General features: G+C 41.9%; 1 protein-coding gene across 2 annotated transcripts; it reads left to right on the top strand.

Moving 5' to 3' along the window:
• Positions 1–12,498: 12,498 nt before the first annotated feature.
• On the top strand, positions 12,499–16,217 carry LOC148000725 (disks large homolog 5-like). 2 transcript variants are annotated; one of them, XM_087586976.1, is made up of 4 exons: positions 12,499–12,662; positions 13,413–13,572; positions 14,944–15,075; positions 15,519–16,217. In XM_087586976.1, exons 1-4 carry the CDS (start codon positions 12,572–12,574, stop codon positions 15,718–15,720), a joined length of 585 nt encoding a protein of 194 aa, XP_087443102.1. In that variant the 5' UTR covers positions 12,499–12,571; the 3' UTR covers positions 15,721–16,217. The 2 variants fall into 2 exon arrangements, with proteins under 2 accessions (XP_087443102.1, XP_087443103.1); XM_087586977.1 differs by lacking the exon at positions 12,499–12,662 and adding an exon at positions 12,981–13,168.
• Positions 16,218–23,669: the final 7,452 nt, after the last annotated feature.

Here is a 23,669-nt window from a genome sequence, read left to right as displayed (position 1 = left end):
TCTGCATTCCTTGTAATATAGCATCGTTTATGTCTGCAGATTTATTGAAATCCAGCAATTTTGGAGGAACGGTATTTTTAAAATTTTTATTAGATATATTTCTTTACTTACATTTCAAACTTTATTCCCCTTCCTTGTTTCCTTCCTTAAGCCCCCATTCCCTTCCCTCTCCCTTCCCCATATGTGTATCCCCTATACATCCCCCTTATTGTTCACCACTATTCCCCTGCACTGCCCCTGGAACATTTTCTTTATTGTTTTTGTTGGTTTTTTTGTTGTTATTCTTTTTCTCCCATTTTTATTAAATTGGGCATTTCTTATTTACATTTTAAATGTTATTCCTTTTCCCGGTTTCCTGTCCATCAGCCCCCTAACCCTTCCCCTTCCCGTTCTAAATGGGTGTCCCCTCCCCGTCCAACCCCCATTACTGTCCTCTTCAACATTCCCAACACTGGGGGTTCAACCTTGAAAGTACCAAGGGCTTCCCCTTCCACTGTTGCCCCAACAATGCTATTTACTGTTACCTACGCAGGGTCAGTCCATGTGTAGTCTTTGGGCAGTGGTTTGGTCCCTGGAAGCTCTGGTTGGTTTTTATGGGGTTGCAAGCCCCTTCAGCTCCTTCAGTCCTTTCCCTAATTCCTCCAATGGGTGTCCCGTTCTCAGTTCAGTGGTTCGCTTCTGGCATTTGACTCTGTATTTGACATGTTCTGGCTGTGTCTTTCAGGAGAGATCTATATCCGGTTCATGTCAGCCTGCATTTCTTAGCTTCATCCCTCTTATCTAGTTTTGGTGGATATCTATATCTATATCTATATCTATATCTATATCTATATCTATATCTATATCTACCTATATATCTATGTATATCTATATATCTATACCTATCTATCTATATCTATCTATCTATATCTATATCAATCTCTCTCTATATCTCTATATCTATATATATCTATATCTATCTATCTATCTATATATATATATCTATATATATATAGATATATATATATATATAGATAGATATATATATGTGTGTGTGTGTGTAGACCACATGTGGGGCAGGTTCTGAATGGCTGTTCGTTCATTCTCTGCTCTAAAATTTGCCTCCCTATCCCCTCCTATGGATATTTTTGTTCCCCCTTTAAAGAAGGAGTGAAGCATCCCCTTTTGCTCATCCTTCCTGATTTTCATGTGGTCTGTGCCTTAGATCTTGTGTATTTCGAGTATAACCAAGAGGTAAGGATGCAAAAGAATCAAATATATAGCTTGACGCCAGAGGTTGGTGGTGAACACCAGAGGGAAAGATCATTCTTCCAGAAACAATTGGCAGGTTCTGGTAACTCAGCTTTACCAGACTACTTGTCTTGGGTCCACAGAACTCTCTGAGTTGCCAACACAAAGGTATGTTATACCCACATACACTGGACAGTGTAGAAGGAGATATCAAAGCCAGATTTCACATTTACACCTATGTAAATAAAAAACAGAGCTCATTTACCCAGAGAGGATTGCATACAGGTAGCCAACGCTATGATAAATTATGAGAACCTGAATTAACTGACACATGGCCTCCTAGAGTAAGATAAAAGTACCTGCTTGTTTTTATTGATACCTTTTCTGGGTGAGTAGAAGCTCACTACATCGGACTGAAACTGATCATAGAGCAACTAGAAAGCTCTGCTAGGAACTTTCCCCCTAATTTTGCCACTTACTAGAAATGCTGCCATATAATAGCCCAGCTCTCACAGCCAAAGCCTCTGAATAACCGTCAAAGATGTATGCACAGTTTGGAGTCTCTGTTGTGCAGAATTCTGGGCAGGTGGAAATAATGAACAAGACATTAAAGGAAAGACTATGAAAACTCTCATTAGAGTCCATGAAGGGTGGAAAGGCTCTTTTCTTATTTTGGGCCTGCTGTACTCCATACAAGGAGGGATTGAGCCATATAATAATATGTTTAGAATACACCCCCCCCATTGCTTCTAAGTCTTAGAGGTCAGCACTTGGCAGAATTCTTCAACTATTTTATTCTTGAAATCCTGTCCTTCCAGTTCTCCATAAAGTCTATGACTTTGACTATCAGAGAGACCCAGTGAACCTCCAAATCCATCAACAATATCCCCTAATTTGGACCTAGTGGTAGTGAAACTGCATGAGCCAACTGGGCATCGAAAAGGACAAAGCAATTTGCAAAGGACCTACGTGGCGATGTTTTACACTCTTACAGCTATGAGGTTAGGTGGAATTTTAACATGGATTCCTCACAACTAGGTCAAGAACGTAGAAGCCACAGATGACAAGGCCAAATAGACTCCCTCCAGAACTTCTGGACCTATTAACGTTGAGCTTTCACCTGACCTCAAGCCCTTCCACTCCCTGCCCAACCTCCTGGATCTTACATTTGGCATGAATACAGGATCATGGTCCAAACTCTAACACCCTCAGGCCTGTCCCTGGGAACTCAGGAAGGTGGACACTAGAGAAGTGACGTCTAATGGAACTGCAGAGGACCAATCTCCGTCCACGTTGTCCTTTGCTCACTGATATCTGGTTATTTTTTGGAGAAAGGATTTGGAAGTTTATCATTTGAAGTAGGTGCACAACATTTAAAGTTGTATATTCACTGTGTAACTGGGTTCACTATGTTACCAAGATCATTGCAACAAAGGGATGCAAAACAGAGACTTTGTGAGTACACATCCATGAATATGTGTAAAGAAAGACACCTTGGAAGGAATGCACAATAAGAAAATGAAATCCAATATCCAATAAATTAAAGGTCTGAAGGGAAATACTGACTTTTGGGAAACAGGAAAACCTAGGAAATTGGAATGTATGTCACAGGAATGGATCTGGGAATAAAATTATTATCCAGAAGAATCTTCCACCCCATGTCCCTTGATCTTTCTCCCCATGCCAGGCCCCTGACGCAATCTGCCCTTTCAGAGCATGTAACTACTAATGCAGCAAAGAGAAATCTCTAGCTTTAGAGGGAGGAGATATGGAAAGGGTTCCATTGTGTCACTGGAGAGCCTCCTGGAGATGGCACCTCAGAATCTGGTCACCATAAGGAAAGCTGGTTAGCAGGAGGCCCTGGCAGTTCCCAGTGACGTCGTCAGTAGACCCTTCCCTGAACAATCTCTTGTATCCAGGAGAGCCCTAGCATCTTCTGTGATGCCACAAGTGTTGTGGTGGCACCAACTGCCTGTGGGATGTTCCTTCAGTGCCTCTATGGTTCACTAATTGACCTGTTGTCCAGGCTAAGCAGCCGTTTGTGAGAAAGAACAAAGAGCATGAAGAGATGAGAGTTGGGGAGAAGGAAGCTGCCCTCCTGTCTTGTTGTAAAAAAGGAAGAAATAAATGGTCCTTGGGAAAGCTCAGTGAGCTCTGGGCAATGGGTGAGGAGGTTCCTTGAGGAGAGAGCCTTGAGCTGAGGCTTCCAGGTATGGAAATCTGGAGCCGGGAGCTTATAAGAAGCAGCTGGACTTCCTGCTTGTTATGGTTCCTGGAACTCAGAGCCTTTACATCATTAATTTCTCTATTTCAGAAGCCAGTTGTTGGGAAGGGCACCACTGTTTTCCTGAGAGCTCATGGCTTTTACTCCTTTTATCTAGAAGACAAAGGTCCTTAGGAAGAAGGGCGAGACTAGTGTGGTATCCTCGGCTCAGAGCTGACTCTTCCCCCTTTGGATTGGTTCAGTTTGTGTCTGACACTAATATCTGGGAGAGAGAAGAACTTCTAGATGAGACCTCATCATCTCAGGCTTTCCGCTAGAGTTATTCTGACTACCATTCCCTGATAGTGGTCCCCTTAGATTTCTGAGTCAACATGTGTGAGTGTCATGCAGTTTTCTAGTGCAGTGAAGAACTGTTAGTCAGTGAACCAGAACCGGGACTGGCTCCTTCCTGACTTCTCTAGGTGTCCTGAGCAGTAAGTGGGGGAACTAAACGATCATGTTCTACCAATACAAGGCATCTATATCTACAGTCCTGGGATCTAGAGAGATCTATCCATGATTCTGGGCATCTCCATAGCAACTGAGTGCTGATGGAGTTTTCATCCTGGCTTCTATACCTCAGACTAGGGTGTTCTGAAGCCAAGTTCCATCCTGTGCAGCTGTGAATATGCCTGAGGAGGCTGTCTCCTTGGTTTTCTGAAGTATTACTAAGGGAGCCAGAGTAAATCAGCACCCACTGCTCAACAGAGCTCTGGGGATGTTGACATCCTCAGCTTCAGCTACATATTCAGCTAGGTCAAAAGATCACCTATCAGGTCCGTTCTTAAATACCCTTCAGGGTGCTAGGGGTGGACTGTAATGAAGTAGTATGCAGGAGAGGTGCTTGCCCTCAGCTGCTACATATCAGTGAGTGTGGGAAACACCTGAACAGGTGTTTACAGATCAGAGAGATGAGCTGCAATCTCATTCAATAGACTGTGTGCATTCCTGGGGTTTGGCTTTGACCATGCAGGTCTGTTGTCTCATACTTCATTGTTCATGTGGCCAAGTTGTGGGAAAGCACCACTCACAATTGTTTCCTATCCTCCGTCCTAGGGTCTTAGATTTTAGCACAACACTTCACATCTTACCTTCTAGATCCACTGTCCTAACTTTACTTCAACATGCGCGTCTCTATTATCCTTGCACCGTGTGTGTGTGTGTGTGTGTGTGTGTGTGTGTGTGTGTGTGTGTGTGTATACAGTTAGTTTGCATACAACTTTAGGGAAACCTTGCCACTGAAATCCTCTAGGAGTCTATGTAAGTAATCTGTAAACTGTGGATGGGGCAAAATCCAAATGCTCTCCCGAAACATGGCCTTCTAGAAAGAGTAGCATAAACTGCAATAAAAGGATACACTTGAAAGTAAAACTTGGAGGAAATGCCCTGGCATATCTACATTGTCACTGTGAACTGTGACATTGCTCTCTTGGCTTCTGTGGCCAGACATGAGGGCTCTGAAGCTATGCTGCCTCCTGTGAACTGTGAATGAGCTTGTGTCACACGAAGCATGTGAATGGAGTGAGAAGACAGTAGGAGGACATTGTGACACTGCCCTCCCAATGGAGACATGGAAGTGTTGACAATCACAGTGGGTGAGTCTCAAGCTGCACTTTGAGACCCAGCCAGGCTACGTTTCACCTGTCAGCTCACTTCCTGCACATCCACCACAGGCCAAGGGCAGGCTCAGATGAAGCTCTGTTGAAGACAGGTGCTGTCCCTTGTGAGCTGCATCCCAGGGTATGCGGAAGACCATTCAGCCTCCTGTGATGTGGGAGAGCAGAGTAGTAAGAGGCAGACAAAGGGGACAGTTCTGTGTTTGTTTTTCTGGGCTACCATAACTACATCTTCCAGGCTAAGGATTTGCTCATGGAAGTCTGCTGTGTCACATGTGTAAAGGCCAAGCTGTCTGAAGTCTCAGTAACACAACTGGCTCCAGGCTGCTTTCTCAGTCACTGGGATTTACACGCAGTCCTTCATACCTTGTCTTCTAGATCCACAAATTCTTGTCTGGCTTCATATGGACAAGGCACTTTATATGTCTTCTTACTAATAGTATGCTTTATAAGTGTGCTTATCCAGGGTGTTTTGTTATATATTTTAAGACTATTTTGAGTAGAATATTTCCCTGATTTCTTTCCCATAGTTGGTTTTTGGTATACAGGAAAGGTAATGAGTTTTGTGTGTTATTTTGCATTCTACTACTTTAATGAATGTATTTTCAGCTTTAAGAAACTTAATTTTTTAGAGACAAGTTGTCTCTATTTAGGATCACCTCTAACTAATTCATATTTGTCTTTGCATTTTAAGTATTTCAATCCACATTATTTCATTTTATATTTTCAGATGATTATGAGGGGAATTTTTCCCAGATTTTCTCATGGTATGATTTGGATTGGCATAAAGGAAGGCTAAGAAATTTTGTGTGTTCCCATTGTATTGTGCTTTTATGAATGTATTTATCAGTCTTAAGAGATGGTGATATTGGGGTTGGGATTTAGCTCCGCGGTAGAGCGCTTGCCTAGCGAGCCCAAGGCCCTGGGTTCGGTCCCCAGCTCCGAAAAAAAAGAAAAGGAAAAAAAAAAGAGAGATGGTGATACATTTTTAGTTTTAAAAATAGTATCACGTCATCTGCAAATGAAAAGATTTTGACTTCTTCATTTTTCATTTGGGTTACCCAAGTTCACCACCCACCACTGATGCTTATTGTTATTTATCCCACTTTTCCTCTGGGTTTCTCTCTTGTCTCTTTTCATTGTTGCTACTCCCCCACCCTCCTTGTCCATCCTTCCCTGCCTCTACCTAGGTCCCTCCATCCTTCTGCCACCCATGATTATGTTCTTCCCCTTCTAAGTGGGTTCAAGCATCCACAATTTGGCCTTCTGACATGTTACCCTTCGTGTGATCAATGAATTGTATAGTGGGTCTTCTGTACTTTTGGGCTAACATCCATTTGTCACTAAATACATCCCATGTTATGTCTTTTTCGATCTCTGTTACTTCACTATTTTCCAGTTCCATCCTTTTGCCTATAAAGTTCCTGGTGTATTCATCTTTGATACCCGAGTACTGTTCCTCTGTTTGAATAGAGTGCACTTTCTATATTCATTCCTCAGTTGAGTTGAGGTCTATCGTGGTTGTTTCCAGCATTTGACTAATATGAGTAAGGCTGCTATGAACATATTCATCCACACATCCTTGTCATTTGTGGATCATGTTTGAGTATATGCGCTGAAGTGGGTGGTAAAGCTGGGTCTTCAGGTAAAGCTATTTGCAATGTTTCCTGATCCTCCACATTGATATCCAGAGTTGATATTGATATACAGCCAGTAATCGCACCAGCTATGGAGGAGTGTTCCAGTTTCTCTACATCCTAGCCCACTCTGCTGCTGCCTCAGTTTTCTATCTTAGCCATTCTGATTGGTGTAATGAAGAATCTCAGGTTCGTTTGATTTACCTTTTTCTGATAACTAAGGATGTTGAACATTTCTTGATGAGTTTCTCAGGCATTGAGATACCTCAGTTGAGAATTCTTGGTTTAGCTCTCTATCCCAGTTTAAAAGTCGGGTTATTTGTTTGTCTGGGAGTTTTCCTTTTTGAGTATTTTGTTTATTTTGAATTTTGGCACTCTCTCAGATGTAGGGTTGGTAAAACTCTTCTCCGAATCTGTAGCTTGCTGTTTTACCTATTGGCAGTGTCCTTTGCTTTAAAGAAAGTTTTCAGATTGTTGAGATTTCATACATTTACTGTTGATCTTAGAGCCTGACTCTTTGGTATTCTGTTCTGACAACTTTCTCCTGTGCAAATGTGTTCTAGGAACTTTGCGACACTTTCCCTTCTATTAGCTTCTGCATGTTTGGTTTTATGTGGATTTCCTTGATTCACTTGGACTTGAACTTTGTAGAAAGAGATAGAAATGGATCCATTGGCACTCAACTACATGCAGACCACCAGTTAGGGTAGCATCATTTCTTAAAATGCCTTCTGTTATGTTCAAAATCCTCAGTCATCAGGGAAATGCAAATCAAAACAACCCTGAGATTCCGCTTCACACCAGTCAGAAAGGCTAAGATCAAAAACTCAGGTGTTAGCAGATGCTGGCGAGAATGCGGAGAAAGAGGAACACTCCTCCACTGTTGGTAGGATTGCAAACCGGGCAACCTCTCTGGAAATCAGTCTGGAGTTTCCTCAAAAATTGAACAGTGCACGGCCTGAGGACCCAGCTATACCTCTCCTGGGCATATACCCAAAAGATGCTCCAACATACAGCAAAAACACATGCTCCACTATGTTCATAGCAGCCGTATTCATAACAGCCAGAAGCTGGGTAAACCCAGATGCCCTTCAACAGAGGAATGGATACAGAAAATGGGGTACATCTACACAGTGAATACTACTCAGCTCTTAGGAACAATGACTTCATGAAAATCTTACGGCAATGGAAGGAACTAGAAAATATGATCCTGAATGAGGAAACCTAATGACAAGAAAACCCACATTGTATGCACTCACTGATAAGTGGACATTAGCCACAAATCTCAGATTACCCAAGATGCAATCCACAGACCACATGAAGCTCAAGAAGGATGACCAAAGTGTGGAAGCTTCAGTCCCTCTCAGAAGGGGGAACAAAAATACTCACAGGAGGAAGTGTGGAGATGAAGTCTGGAGCAGAGACTGGAGGAAAGGCTACCCAGGGACTGCCCTAACTGGGGATCCAGTCTATATACATCCACCAACCTCAGACAATATTGGTGATGCCAAGAAGTGTGAGCTGACAGGAGCCTGATATAGCTGTCTTCTGAAAGGCACTGCCAGAGCATGACAAATACAGAGGCAGATGTTTGGAGTCAACCATTGAACTGAGAACAATGGAGGACGCAGAGGAAGGATTGAAGGAGCTGAAGGGGTTTGCAACCCCATAACAACAATAATACCAACCAACTACAGCTCCAAGAGACTAAACCACCATTCAAATGGTACACATGGACAGACCCAGGGCTCCAGCAGCATGTGTAGAATAGGATTGGCTTGTTGGGCATCAATGAGAGAAGACGCCCTTGGTCCTGCGAAGGCTCTATGCCCCAGTGTAGGAGAATGTCAGGGCAGGGTGGCAGGAAGGGTTGGGTGGGGGGGGAGAACACCCTCAGAGAAACAGGGTGAGGGGGATGGGGTAGGGGGATATGGGTGTGAAACAGAGAAAGGCTATAACATTTGAATGTAACTAAAAACAAATAAAGAATAAAAAAATTTAAAAAGGCATAACAAATGCAAAAGGTTGGGTTGCCATTCCATAGTTGTGATGTGTTTCTTCTGTGAGAGCATACTGGTTGTCACTTCTCTATGACTGTCTTCTTATTTGAAAGTAAATAATGGGATCATCTGTGGAGTGGTTAGTAAGAATAAAAGCATCGCCTAACATGAATAGGTCCCTCCAGAGCGTGAGCTTAATATTCTAGGTATAGAGCAATTAGCTGGGGGGATTAAAAACAATAAACAAACAAAAAAAGAACATCAACGATTAAAATAAATTTTGTATGCTGGGATTAAGGCGTGTGCCAACTTTCATCAGCTTTGTAGATGCTTCTAATAAACACACACACACACGTCCTATCACAGCTCTAGCAGTCGCCAGCAGAGGGAGCTGTGAGGTAGTGTGTGCTTCTTCTTTTCCAAGATATCCAAGGCCTCAGGCCTGCATCCAGTGTGCTGGAAGGAAGAGCAGTCTGGTTGAAACTCCTGCTGCCATGGCAGATTCTGCAGGAACATTTTCCTTTGCCCACAAGGAGCCTGTGTGGAGGAGACCTCTTGGCGGGTCCTCAAGGACTCTGCATGTCCTATTCTACAGGGAGAAGCCCAGATAGGTCTTTGAGAAAGGTCAGTGAGTTATTGGGGGAAGTCTCTGATTGTGTGGCAGAGGGCCGGGAATGGCTGAAAGAATGGTTGCTTCCCTGAGGGCAAAGGATAGACCTTCTAGGGCTCTCACCTCCTACTTTATATTTTCACCTGGTGGCTTATTATTCATATTTTCTTAATGGGATACAACTATGGTCTTGGTGAGCATCTTGTTTCTCTGATTCTTAATCAGTGCTTTGTTGTCACAACTTTTTGAGCTTACTCCAGCCCCTGGGACTTATTCATACCTCCAAATTTCTCTGACTTTTGGGATTCCTAATATTAGTGGCAAACTGAGTGACAAAAGCAATGAATTAGCCTGGTGCCCAGTGCATATGGATCTGAGGGTGTATAGATATCATAAGCCTCTAGGATACACTCTAGGAAAGCAGCAGTGTGCTCTTAGGTCCCCTGTGTGACCTCACTTAACTTTGCCAATTTGTGGGCTTCTATTCTGCTGCTCTCAGAAATGGAAACTCCTGGAATAGATGTATAGTGTCCCATTACCTTTGTCATTGTTAGAATATTAGTGGGGGTAAGTTTGTTGAAATATACTCTCAAGAACATTATCCAAATCAGTGCTTCTTGTGTGCTGTCTATATGAAGTACCAAGTTCACAGACAGATCTGCATGAACTTCCCAAAGCCAGCAAATTGGAGCATGAAGAAAGCCCAAGGCGTCCATTACCAGCATCCTCAGCACCTGCCCCAGGATGGGTAAATTGGATTTGGTGGAAGAAGGGATCTACTGTGATAGCTGGCCCTCATACACCCAGAGAAGAATATACTAGGAGACTTGGGGAAGGATTGTGGGAGAGAGAAACCGGGTGTCAGGGGGCAGTGAGCAGCATGCAATGTGAATAAGTAAAATATGTATAAATAAAAAAATAAAATAAAGTTCTTTAACAAAACGGGACACAGTGTATTGTTGTACTAACTCTACTATGTTTACACTAGCAAACACTTTAACAACTAGAGTGACTAGACATGATAAAGTAGGATGCCTCTGTCACTTACAAATACTATTTACACAGCAAAGATAAATGCACGACTTGCAGCCCAAAGATCGATTGTTTCCAGCACATCTATGTGACTCTCCTTCCCTTTATCAGGACTCTGGAGGCCTCTGTTCATCCAGGTCTCACGGATCATCCAAAAGGCAGTCCCTTACCAGCTCTGGTCAAGTGCCCTTGTGCTCTTGGTAGACCTCTGCTCAGGCTGCAGAGGCACTGAAGGGCAGCCTTTTCCATGCGTGGGAAGCCATTATTTCAGCCTTTCCAGACTCTCTGCTACCCAACTGGAGACTTCTGCAGAGGCCTGTCAATCTCAAAACCAGAAGCTTGGGTAATCCAAAACCCTAGGATGCCATCCTGCACTCATGATGTGTTGATTACCTGAGACCATACACGTTAACTCTCTTCTTCATGCCTGTTTTCCTTCTTTGAAAGTAAATAATGTGATCATGTGTGGTGTGGGTGGTATGAGCAAAATCTTTACCATGAAGAATAGGGCCATGAAGAGTGTGGACTTAACATTCTAGGTACAGAGCAAATAGAGGGAATTACCAAAGAAAACAACAGGAATTCTAACAACAATTGCAAAAAAAAGAAGAGAAAAAAGAAAAAAAACTTTATGGGTGCTGGGATTAAAGGCATGTATCAACTCTGACCAGCATTGTAGGTATTTCCAATAAAATATTAAAAAACAAACAACCCTATTATTCTTTTAGCAATTGCAGCAGAGAAGACTGTGAGAGATCATGTGCTGCTACCACCATGCTATGATTCTGTAGCAACAACTTCCTTGGTGATAGGAGCCTGTATGCAGCAGGCCCCTTGGTGGGCCTGTCATCTCAAAAAAAGATGCTTCAGTCATCCAAAAGATTGGACTCCAGTATACTTCAGGCCAGGAAAGAAGCCAGCCACCATGAGTGAAAGAACAAAGGAAAAATTACATTGGAAAAATATGTGCCTTATTTGGAAGAAATGACCCTAAACTTCTGAAGCATCCATTATCTCCACTCCTCTGTTTTGAGCTTTGTATAGCAATGTTGTCCAACTCCAGGTGGGAGTCAGAGGCAGAGCCCTTCCCAGAAAAGACATACGTGTTTTAGACTCTTACGTCTGTGAGGTTAGGAGGCATCATAGCACAGATTGAGCACACCTAGGAGAAGAACACAGAAGCCACAGATGACAATGCCAAATGGACTTTCCCCTGAACTTATGGACCCACTAAAATTGAGGTTTAACCTGACCTCAGGCCATTCGACTCCCTGCCCATCCTGCTGATTCTTATGTTTGTTAGGAATAAAGTATCAAGGGGCAACCCCCAATATCCTCATGCCTGGACTTGGAAATGAAGGAAGACAGATATTGGAGAAGTGATGGCTGTCGGGCTACAATGTAGGAACACGCAGTCCAGGTTGACCTTTACTCACTGATGACCAATTTAATTGGCTATATTTGAGAAGGAATGATGTCCTACTTAATATGTAAAAGAAGGGACAGAAATTTATGATTTTATATTTGCCCTGTAGTTGATCCTCTATATTCCCAAGAAAAGGGAGTTTTTATTGCAAGAAGTAGGATTATTAAAATTGACTTTGTGAAATACATGGATGTGTATGTGGAAATAGTCCTGGCTATCAAGGAATGCACAATAAGCAAATACTATTCAGGTTTTATAAAATTAAAATTACAGGAGAAATATATTGGCCTCTAGGAAACAGGGAAACTTTGGGAATTGGACTGTATGTATGTGCATCGTCTCAGGTGTAGATTTATTATTGATAGAAATCTTCCTCATTTATGGTCCCTAGGGATTTGGGTGCTAACAAAAGTCTCTTATCCAATTCAGGGTTGTAACCAACTCTCCCCATCAAAAGCATTGATGACATCCGATGAAGCAGAGAGAAATATCTAACTCTGGAGGAGAAGTTGCCAAAGGATATTCCCTGGGTCACAGGAGAGGCTGCAGAAAAGGGCCCCATAGAAATTGGTTGCTTTTGGGAGAGCTGGGTAGCAGGTAGGCCATAGAACTTCCCAGTGACGTCATCAGTAATCTCTTCCTTGGACAATCTCTTGTATCTAAGAGAGCACTAGAATCTTCTGTGATGTCACCAGTGTTGTGGTGACACCAACTGCCTGTGGGATTCCCTCAGTGCCTTTTGGGTTCACAAACAGGCATGTTTCACCAGCTGCTCAAGCTAGTTCAGAAGGAGAGGGGAGACCAAGGAGAGACCAGACTGAGGCAGAAGAAAACTGGCCTTCTGTCTTGTAAGTACGGAAGAATGAAATCATTCTGGGGAAGGCACAGTGAGTACTGGGTAGAGTCGGGGAACTTCCTCCAGGAGGGAGGTTTGAGCTGTGCCTTTCAGGAGTTGGCCTTACAAGCAGGAGCCTTGGAATTTGTCAATTGCAGACCAAGAGTCAAGAGTCCTGATGATTCATTTGACAGAGAGCCAGGAATTGGCTGGCCTGCAGCTTCTTTTCTATGAGCTTTTTAATTTCTACTGCCAAGGAATGCCAGGAGGAAGCCCTATGAGGATAACAATGTGCCCATTCATGGTTGGGTGCTGAAGCACTTCATCCTCTAGATTACTGTAGGTTACTAAGTCTGTGGTGACAACAACAAGGAAGGATGCACCCCCTAGTCATGAATTGAGGTCGCAGTCTCTTTAAGCTTGAACACACGATTAGGGTTTGATGGTGCTGTGAACTCCAGGATTTACCTGCTCCACGTCTGTTATCTGCTGACAATGTCCCAAATCTTTATGTCTGAGGTAGATTCTATCTTTCAGTATGAGGGATCATGTAATAGTGAGTGAGGCTTATGTATGGCAATGGAGGTTGGGAAGAGGGAAATAGTTTAAGAGTCCACATTAAAGATAGCTTTTCTTCTCTTTCAGGGATTCAACAAGTCTCCAGCCTTTCCTCTTCCTCAACCTCCTTTTTGAGACTCAGAATGGTCTTTTCTACCCATGGGCTATCAAATATGTACATTCACTTGTGTTTATCTATCTACAGGGTTTATTCGGAAGGCATCATCAGAAAATTTCATCAGTAACCATGAAAAGCATATAAAGAAATTGGAGGAACTAAAACTTGAAATCCAGAAGTGTAAAATCGAGCGGGATGAACTTTCTCGAATCCTGGACCTTTATGTCAATGATGGTTTGAACTACAGGTAGTCATTATGCCCTGTAACCTATTGACTGTCTTGTGCTCTCTCTGCTAAGCCAAGAGACATCAAGAAAGTGTTTCATCTCTCATCCTGGACTTTAAGGAGCCTTGGCGGGTGCTGGCCTGTGAGAGAAGCTAGGTGCTGTGTGTTTAGGGTCAACCTCTCTTGTACTTGACCCTGAGCTCCTTGGAGTTGGATTGGATTTTTTTCAACAGCTGGAAGGACCTGGTCACACTTGCTGCATCTAAGTGTGTGAATGAAATGCCTGAATGTCATCACTCTTACTCTGATTTAGGTCATTATACACTGATTCTATGGCACCTCCACGAAAAAGTTGGCATTCTAATTATGTTTGTATATGGGTTGGTATGTACATATGGATGTGAAAGTATTTGTGTGTGTTTTGCTCAGGATCAGGGAGTCTGGGACCTTTGATTGGGTCTGAGGATTTGTTTGATGAACAGTTTGCAGGTCATGATAGTGATGAGTCCGTGGAGGCTGTCATTGATCAACAGAGCACTTTGCTCCTTCTGTTTACCGTGCTGGCACATAGGACTCTCCTGAGGGGAGGAGGTGTTATGAATCCTCTTCCCTATAAAAAGTAGTTACGGCCTCTGGGAGTCTTGTAACAAGGATTGAGAATCCCTGCTTTCAAAACAAGAGAAATGTCATCACATCTTTCTGTTGGACCCAAGGCTATGGCACAGACTGGAGGAAACATCTTATACTTCTTACACAACTATTCAATTCCTTCATGCTTCCCTGGCCAGATCTTGAAGGTCAGCTCCCTCCATTTGGTCCCCTGGCTCTGCCGTCCAATGCCCAGGATAATTAGTTTAACCAGCACCATTGGAAGGAGCAAGTTTGTGTTATATAAATGGACTTGGGTAGTCCAGAGAACACTCTGATTTCACTTATTTATTTATTTATTTATTTATTTATTTATTTATTTAATTTTCCTGCTTTGAACTTTCTTTTCTTTTTTTAACTATCCAAGGATGTTTTATTGTGACCTAGAAAAGGTCACTGTGGAAATAAATTCTTGGCACTTGTTATTCCCAAACATGCAGCTCTTAGGCTTTCCCCCTCCTATACAGAGGGTCTTTATAGGACCGTATCTCACCAGCCTTTTAAGGAGCCCTTATTTCAAAACAAATGCATGCTGATTTGCAGAGAAATATTTTCTATAGGAGAGTGATGGTTTGAGTCTCACTGTTGTGTTTTTGCTGTGGTCTTTGAGTTTTCCACTTTCTTCCCTAGCCCACATTCCTTGAATTTGAATTCTTTATTGGGTATTTTTTATTTACACTTCATCTAATTGTGAAATCATGAGTTCAGACAGTTATTTGTTCCTTGGGTCATGTTCTAACACAGGCTGAGTGTTGAATTGCCAATGCTTAAATCCCAACATGAGATGAGAATGATGGATATGCATAAGATGACCAACTGGATAAGTGATGCCATGGAGAAGTACAAGGAGCTCACGCAAGAGAACAATTCCTACCGGTGAGTCACTGACAGAAAGGAGACCACAGCACTAGGTGGGGAATACTTCTGTCCAGCTATGACTTTGAAAAAAGATCTGTGGTCCATGAGAAACACATGGGAACATTCTATAGCTGCTGGGTCTTCTATCATCCCTCAGAGGGGATTGGCCCTCTACCTGCCAATGGTTTTAGAATACCATGAACACATAAGCACCCATATGCACCATTTCCTCTTCTTTGATGTGCACATACCCTCTTAGTGTCAGGATTTTCTGAAGTACTTTGATTCCCATGGAGTGCGGACTCGGGATTTGACCTGCCTCTAATTGGTGCTAACATGCAAACTGTGGCTCTAGTCTGGAGATGCCTGTGGATGGGGCCCTTGAAGGGATGATTGTACTTGCAGGAGTGGCCGGCAAATAGAAACTGCCTGGGATTTACCATTATTTGTTTTTGATTCAGCATCAGAAACTTCCAACTCCTGAATGAATGCAATGAATTGAAGAAGAATGTAAGGATTCTGATGAATGAGAACAGAAAACTGCTGGTGGAGCAGACTGAACTGCAAGCATCCTTTGAGGAGGGAAAGAGGTTCTGTGAGGAGGCCAGCAAGACCATCTACACCGCAGATATTGAATCCTTGTGTCCTGTTACTTTTGAGTAAATCGAATGTATCCTTGTGAATCAAACAGAGATCTCGAACTCGTCACTCTTAAGAACCTTCTTTATTGAAGTGTGATATAACCATCTGAAATCCCACAGCTCTCAGGCAGGGATGGATTCTGCATTCTCACAGGGATTGGGCATCATAATTACTTCCCAGTCAGACTGAGATACAAAGACAATTGTACTTTCAGTGTAGATTGTGTGTCCAACTCTGAATACCAACTTCATGATGAAAAAATTATCAATGCTGTATCCTTATCAAATATTTAGCGACCGCTAAAATATACTCTTTTGTAGATGAGAGTGTTGAACATATTAATGGAATATCCATCAGGCTTTCTGTAGTATCTCCCAGGAAATAAAACAATATTATAGGGAGTATAGAAGCAGTCATGAAACAGAATTGCTTGCTTTTGGTTTCCTTCAAACATGATATCAATTGTAACTGCACAGAAGAGATAATAAAGCCCTTTCAGGGGATAGGGTTTTTATGGTTGGTTGTTTTCTTGTTCTTCTTGATTAGGATGGTGACTTTTGTTCTTGACAATGTACTATGTTCCATTTGGGATTTCAACTCAAGCAGACCACATAGTTTACAATTCAGTTTCTAGATTTCTTTAAAAGCTGAACAAAATATCCAGGCAAAGGTGCCCTATGAGTTTTCTCCTTTGTTTTTCCCTCTTTTGGGTGCTTTTGTTTTTGTTTATTTTTGTTGTTGATTTATTTTATATTTATGAGTGTTTTGCCTTCTGTAGGTCTGTGCATGCTATTCCCCAAAGGCCAGAAGAGGTCACTGTGTTTCACCTGGAACTTAAGTGACAGAGGATTGTTAGGTGCCCTGCAGGTCTTTTGAGAAACAAATTCTCAAATGATGAGCCATCTCTCCAGCCCCTACCATGGACATTTGTCCTTCATTGTGTTCCTTATTTGTGGCAATGGATCATACCTGAACAAAGTGTTTCTTCAGATATGTAGGGACACATTTATGGGGTCTGCATGCTAATTATCTCAACTTCCAGGCATCTATGTGAAGTTTTTAGGTAGGGTTTCACTGCTGTGAACAGATACCATGACTAAGACAAATGTTATAAAGGGCAGCATTTAATTGGAGCTACTTAAAGGTTCAGATCTTCAGTTCTTTATCATCAAGGTGGGAGCCTGGCAGCATCTAAGCAGATATGGTGCTGTAGGAGCTGAGAGTTCTACATCTTCATGTGATGTTTGCTAGCAGAATACTCAGTTTGAGGCAGCTAGGATGAGGGTCTTAAAGGCCAGACCCACAGCGAAACACCTGACCCAACAAGGAAATACCTACTCCAAAGGAGCCATACTGTATAATAGTACCGCTCCCTGGGCCAAGCATATACAAACCTTCACATTCCACTCTGAGGCTTCCAGAGGCTTCTTCAAACCTATGAGACTATGGGGGCCACATCTAGACATAGCACAATGCAAAATCCATTAGGTCAACTTCCAGAATTCCCATAGTTCATAGCAGTCTTAAAAATGTTCAGTGTAAAGTTGAATGTTTCATCTGAGATTGATACACTAAAGTCAGGGCTTTGTGGGCAAAGCTGCTGACTTCTGCTGCTCGGAGGTGCTGGAATTGCTCACCTCATTCTATTCCATTATCACTAGCTTCCTGTTTTCCACTCCTTCCCTGCCTCAGCTTGCCTGTCCTGGATCTTCCTGTGTAGATTGACCTTGAACTCAGATCTTCATGCCTGTCTCAACGCCCTGGCAGTCCCCTACATTGGGTAAATGATCCTTCAGAGGACGGTGAAGTTAGGGTTTTACTGCTGTGAACATATAGCATGACCATTGAAAGTCTTATAAAGGACAGCATTTAATTGCAGTGGCTTACAGGTTAAGATGTTTAGTCCAATATCTTTAAGGTGGGGGCGTGTCACCCTCTAAGCAGGTGTGGTGCAGTGGGTGTTGTGAGTTCTACATCTTCATCAGAAGGCTGCTAGCAGAATACTAACATTCAGGCCTTTCTCTGACCCCAGATATCTTAATCAAGCAACTGGCTTTTGAAAATGCTAATACAGTAGTGAAACACTGTCTCAAAAACCAACCAACCAACCAAACAAGCAAAGACAAATTAAAAATAGCAACAACAACAAACGAAAGAAAGAAAACACCAATGCATACTCTTATGTGACCTTACCACCAACTTATTTCTGAATTGTAAATTAAAACGCCTATAGTCAAAAGCTGTGCAGAATTAAGACAGGTGTTCCCTGGTGGTTCCAGCTTGGGGGTGGGAGGAGACCATGACAGACAGGGGTAGAAAGAAGAACATAAATAGAGGAGAAGCCACCAGGAGGTAAGAATCTTTAAATAATGGCCGTGTGAGTGGGCTAATTGGAGTGAAAAGCAGCTCAGACAAAACCATGGCAAATTACACAATGGAACTTTTGGAGAAATATGCATAATAGTACAGAGGATAGCTATCTGCTCAGTTCTTGTGCTGATTAAGGATTATCATAAACATAAAGCTTGTGTGCACCTTTTATCCAGAAACTAAATGGACAAAGTATGGGCAGAAATCCATGGTTGAGATCAAATACTTTCTACCACACAAAACCAGATCCAGCCCCTAGAATTACAATCTTCCCAACCCCAGATAACTACAGACCAGCATACAAACACAACCAGTAACAGCCATGACATTCAAATCTCTATTAGAGCCCATCAACACTATGACAGAAGGCCCTGAATATGTCAACATGTCTGAAGGACAAGAATAAAAAAAAGATTGTAAAACAGCATTTGCACATATCATAGAGGTCTTTAAAGAGAAAAATAAAGAAATCTGTGAAAACACTAACTGTGGAAGGAAATGAATGAAGGAAACATAAACAGAGAGATGTGGATGAGTAAAATGTAGGAACTCAAATAGTCTCTCAGAGGCAGACCTTAATAACAGACTCCAACAGATGGAATAGAGAACCTCAGGCATTGAAGAGATGATAGAAGGAATGGATACGTAGATAGAGGGAAAATGTTAAATTCAAAGGGAAGAAAAGAGTGGAGGGGGAAAGGAATAAAGGAAAAGTAAAGGAAGAAAGGAAGGAAGGAAGTAAGTAAGTAAGTAAGTAAGTAAGAGAATCCTGGGAGAAAACATGCAAGAAGTAGGATTTTTCTGCTAAATAACAAATATAATAATAAAATGATAAAGACAATAAAGTATATAGGAAGGATGAAAATAAACTTGGGTCAAAGGCAAATAAGACAAAAAAACAAAAATAAAAATCAAAAACAAGAAAAAAAAACCATTCTCAACCGAAATCATAGAAGAAAATGTCCTTAACTTAAGCAAGAGACTTATCAAAGTAAAAGGAGCACACAGTATGAAACAGACTGGAGTCGAGAAGAAATTCCCCTGTGCGTATATTACCTAAGACAGGAAACATGGAGAACAAATAAAGTGTAATAAAAGCTGTAAGGGAAAAAGGACTGTTCACATACACAGTCAGTCCTCCCATGAGAATCACACATTACTTCTCGCTAGAGACTCTAAAAGCCAGAAGAGCCTGGATAGATGCACTGAAGACTAAGAGAGCAGACTGATAAAGTTGGATTTTAGTTGACCCAAGTGCCTCTCTTCTTTTATCACATACAATATAATTAGATACTTCCTAAAATTGCCTTCAGAGCTTCTTTGAGGAAGCCTGAGGAGCTTAAGACCTCTGATAAAGTATTTTCTACAAAAGGACCTGCTTGCTTTTTTCTTATTTCTACTACAGCAGGATGGAGGCAAAGTTTTTTGCAAACTACTTTTAATAAGTAGCCCACATCATAGGTAATGGAAGAGAAAAGTTATTATGATATGGGGAAGAGGACCTGTTCAGCAATAGTTCTTCAGGAACGAGCTTGTTTTCCTTTGGCAGCAGTTCAGTACACGGCAAGCAGCAAACATGACTCAGGAGGGGATTTCACAGGGGAGGAAAGCAGGAGTGTGGTGGAAACATTGTGGCAGCGGCTGTGCAGACTCAGGAGCTCCTGCTCAAGCTGCAACAAAGCACCCTGTGCTCTGAAGAACAGCAGCTTAGCCAGTTAGCTGGAGACCTGGCTCTCCCACTGCCCGCCTTACCTGGAATCCGCACAGGATCCAAGAGGACAAACAACTGTGCCTAAGCTGAGCCGGCAGGTTAAAAGCGCCTGTGAAGGACCTGCAGGCACCACCTTTGTCAGCTTCATCAGAGCAGAGAGTCTTTTCCTCCTTCAAGCATGGCACCCCGCCCATTTTCTTTCACTCCCTGCCCTCATTTTGATGGCTTCTACTTCCCTTCATAAGTTTGTCGTTTAGTTTCTTTTTTCTCTCTTTTTTTTTGCTTATTTGTTACTTTCTTTCTTTCAACTAATATAAAGGACCAGCAATTTGATATTTTTTAACATTTATTTATTTATTTATTTATTTATTTATTTATTTATTTATTTATTTATTATGTATATATCATACAGCTTTCTGCCTGCATGTATGCACCTGCAGACCAGAAGAGGGCACCAGACCTGATTATAGATGGTTGAAAGCCACCATGTGGTTGCTGGGAATTGAACTCAGGACCTCTGGAAGAGCAGACAGTGCTCTTAACCTCTGAGCCATCTCTCCAGCCATTTTTTTTTAAGATTTATTTATTATAAGTGCACTGTAGCTGTCTGCAGACACACCAGAAAGGGCATCAGATCTCATTACAGGTGGTTGTGAGCCACCATGTAGTTGCTGGGATTTGAACTCAGGACCTCTGGAAGAGCAGTCAGTGCTCTTAACCACTAAGCCATCTCTCCAGCCCGCAATTTGATATTTCTAACCTAATATTTGTTGTGGTTTATGCCATGCATACTTGCACATTAAAATTCTTTTTTCTTACATTTGCCTCACTTTAATCGGACTCATTAGCTTAGCTCAATCTCGGTTCTTGGGTTTTCTGAGGTGAGTGAATGTTGGGGTGACCTCATTTCCAACTCCTGATCCTTCGGCCTCTAAAGTCAAATGCTTATAATTTTCAAAGTTTTCTTAGTCAGTGGATATGTGTGTGTGTCTGTGCACATACGTGCTACAATTTTCAGTTCATGTTTCTACCATGGGTCCCAGGTATTGAACTCAGATAATCACACTAGTGCAGCAAGTTCTTTACCTGCTGAGTACCTTGCTGCTATTGCACGTGTGTGTGTGTGTGTGTGTGTGTGTGTCTAATTTTCATATATGTATATACCATATATTGTGCCTATCTCTGCCTCTCAATACCATTGTCCTACCTTTCCTCACCTCTTCTATCATTTCTTTTTATCCCTCTGGACAGTTGCTCTTTGTTCACATCAGTTTAAAATGTAGGAACACACACACACTGTTTGAAACCAAATTAAAATGAAAAAATAAAAATATGCAGTCTTTTTGATCAGTACTCCTTAGCAATAGCTTTTCTTTGATTTTTTATACAATTGATATATAATAATTAATGGGCAATCAGCTTGAAATTTTTCCTTAATGATTATATCCTTGGATTTTCATAAATGTTTCATAAATGTTATTATACTATCTGCAGATAAAAATGTCAACTTTTCATTCCTACAGTGACAGGCCTTAAATTATCACCTTCCTCCATTCTGACCACAGCAGTCTGCTGTCTCTAAGGGCGATCACCACTTACTGCTCAATAAAAGGGGAACAGAAGAGTGGTGTTGTTCTGACCCCTTCTAGCCAAATGGCCCTTATGTGTTTGTCCTGAAGAAATGTGGATATGGATTGCTAGGTATGGGCTGCCACCTTGTGGAAGTGAGAATTCAGTGCACCTGAGGGATGTCTTCTCCCACAGTTGCCTTGGCTGGAGGAGACCTGAATCATCCCAGTCACAAGCACTCCACTCTCAAAAGAAACCCAACCTCAGCCTTAAAGGAAACGGACACTTAATTTCCAGTGAGATTCGTGCACATCCCTCACTCTGGCATAAGTCCAAAGGACTTTCAGAAAAATGATAGGGCACGTAACGCCATTAGAAAATTCATCGCTTCTCAGCCTTTTGGCTAAGATCAAGTGTAGAAAATTCATGCCAGAGTCTTCTGTCTAGTCCAATGGAACAATGCCTCGAAATACCCAGCTACAAGTTGTTAATCTATACGCCATGTCATGAACCATCTAAGGTGATAGCATATTTCATAATGCCCTAGTATGCCCTAGTAACAAACATAATTGCTTGTTTGTGGATATAGGACACAAAGAAGAAAGTGCCTTTCATGGTGGTGGTCCACTGTTAGTTCAAGAGTTCAAGCAGGAGGGCAGAGGCAGGGAGGAGAACATCCTTGTTTACATAGATAGTTCCATGCTAAATACAAACAAAAAGATCTTGGATTACAAATACAAAACCCCAAATAAACATGTCATTGCAGATGTGTGTCCCTTCTGAGCGCACAGGGTAAGACCAAACTTTATCATGCCAAGAGAACATTCATAAGAAAATTACTGGAGACATCAGGCAGATTAGAATAGAAGTAATGGTGCCAGAGAGGTGGTTCCACAGTTAATACTGGCTACTGTTCCAGAGGTCCGGAGTTCAATTCCCAGTAACCACACAGTGGCTCACAACCATCTATAGTGAGATCTGGCGCCCTCTTCTGGCCTGTAAGCATGCATGCAGGCAGAATGCTGTATACGTCATAAATCTTAAACAAACTAAAATAAAAATAAATAGGTTTGGAAAGCTCTGTGTGTTTTATGTAAAAAGTGCAACTACATCTACTGCTATCCTGCATAGATATCCAGTGGCCTGCGGCGTCCTCTATTTCTGATCGTTTACTCACCACTTCAATATCTGAGACCAGTATCACTTATGAAATACTTCATCTAAGTTATAATGCACCATTGTCATTCAAGCCTGGAAATATTAACCCTTTGAAGGAATGTATAAAGCGTTTTAGTCAGTATGTTGTCACAGGATCTGTCAGGGGTTGGAGAGATGGTTCAGGGATTAAGAGTACCAACTGCTCTCCCAGAGATCCTGAGTTCAAATCTCAACAACCACATGGCTACCTACAGCCATCTGCAATGGGACCTGACGCCCTCTTCTGGTGTGTTTGAAGATAGCTACAATATACTCACACAAGTAAAAAGTATGAAAAAAAAAAGGGAAAAAACGGGACCTCTCAGTATAATCTGGCAGAACTAAACATCATGGACTTGCTGGGTGAAACAGGGTGGCCTTGATCCTACAGGAATCTACCTACTTCTTTATCCCAAGCACTGAAATTGGCACTTTGAGTCACTATGCCCAGTTGTGAAGAGTCCTTTCATGGTCGTGCTGAGCAACTTTGCTTATCATTTCCCAACAGCCACTTCTTTCTATGTAAATGAGACCATGTCTGTAGTGTCTGGTTTCAGGTGAATCCTGATTGACTGTGTGATTCTGACATTTTTGTGACTCCAGTTCACTAAAGAGGAACCCATCCATGGTTTTCTAGGTCTCTGAGTGTTTTACCTCTTTTAAAAATATTAATCAATCATGTTTATTTAAAGTATTACCATCAGAAATTTTTAATGGTAATTAAAAAAAAATCAGTAAACAACCAAATCGATTTTCCTATTCTAGCCATATAAGCCAGCTGGACTTTGTAAGGAAAATGATCTAAAGTATCAGTGTCAAGGACTACAGAAAACTGCCACCCATAGGTAAACTGCCACAGTAAAGTGACTACGGCATGGCTCTGTCACTCATACCAGACAACCAGAATATACCTTATGAAAAGAATTAAAATCTATCCAAACCACTTAAAATACTTAAATGCAGAAACCTTAATTTTCCTTCAGTTGGGCCAGAAACCACCACAGACGCTATGGTCAGGGTTCCAGGGAGAACGAGTGGAAAGTTTAAGCTTAGGCCAACCAACACAGCCCTGATTTTTCAAAGAAATCATTTACTGGGGTATACTGTAAACAAGGACTGTGGC

Source organism: Rattus norvegicus, chromosome 15 (genome assembly GCF_021556685.1).
Source record: "Rattus norvegicus strain SHRSP/BbbUtx chromosome 15, alternate assembly SHRSP_T2T, whole genome shotgun sequence".
Classification (NCBI taxonomy): domain Eukaryota; kingdom Metazoa; phylum Chordata; class Mammalia; order Rodentia; family Muridae; genus Rattus; species Rattus norvegicus.
Note: the sequence above shows the minus strand (reverse complement) of the source record. Positions and strands in the feature narration are given on the sequence as shown.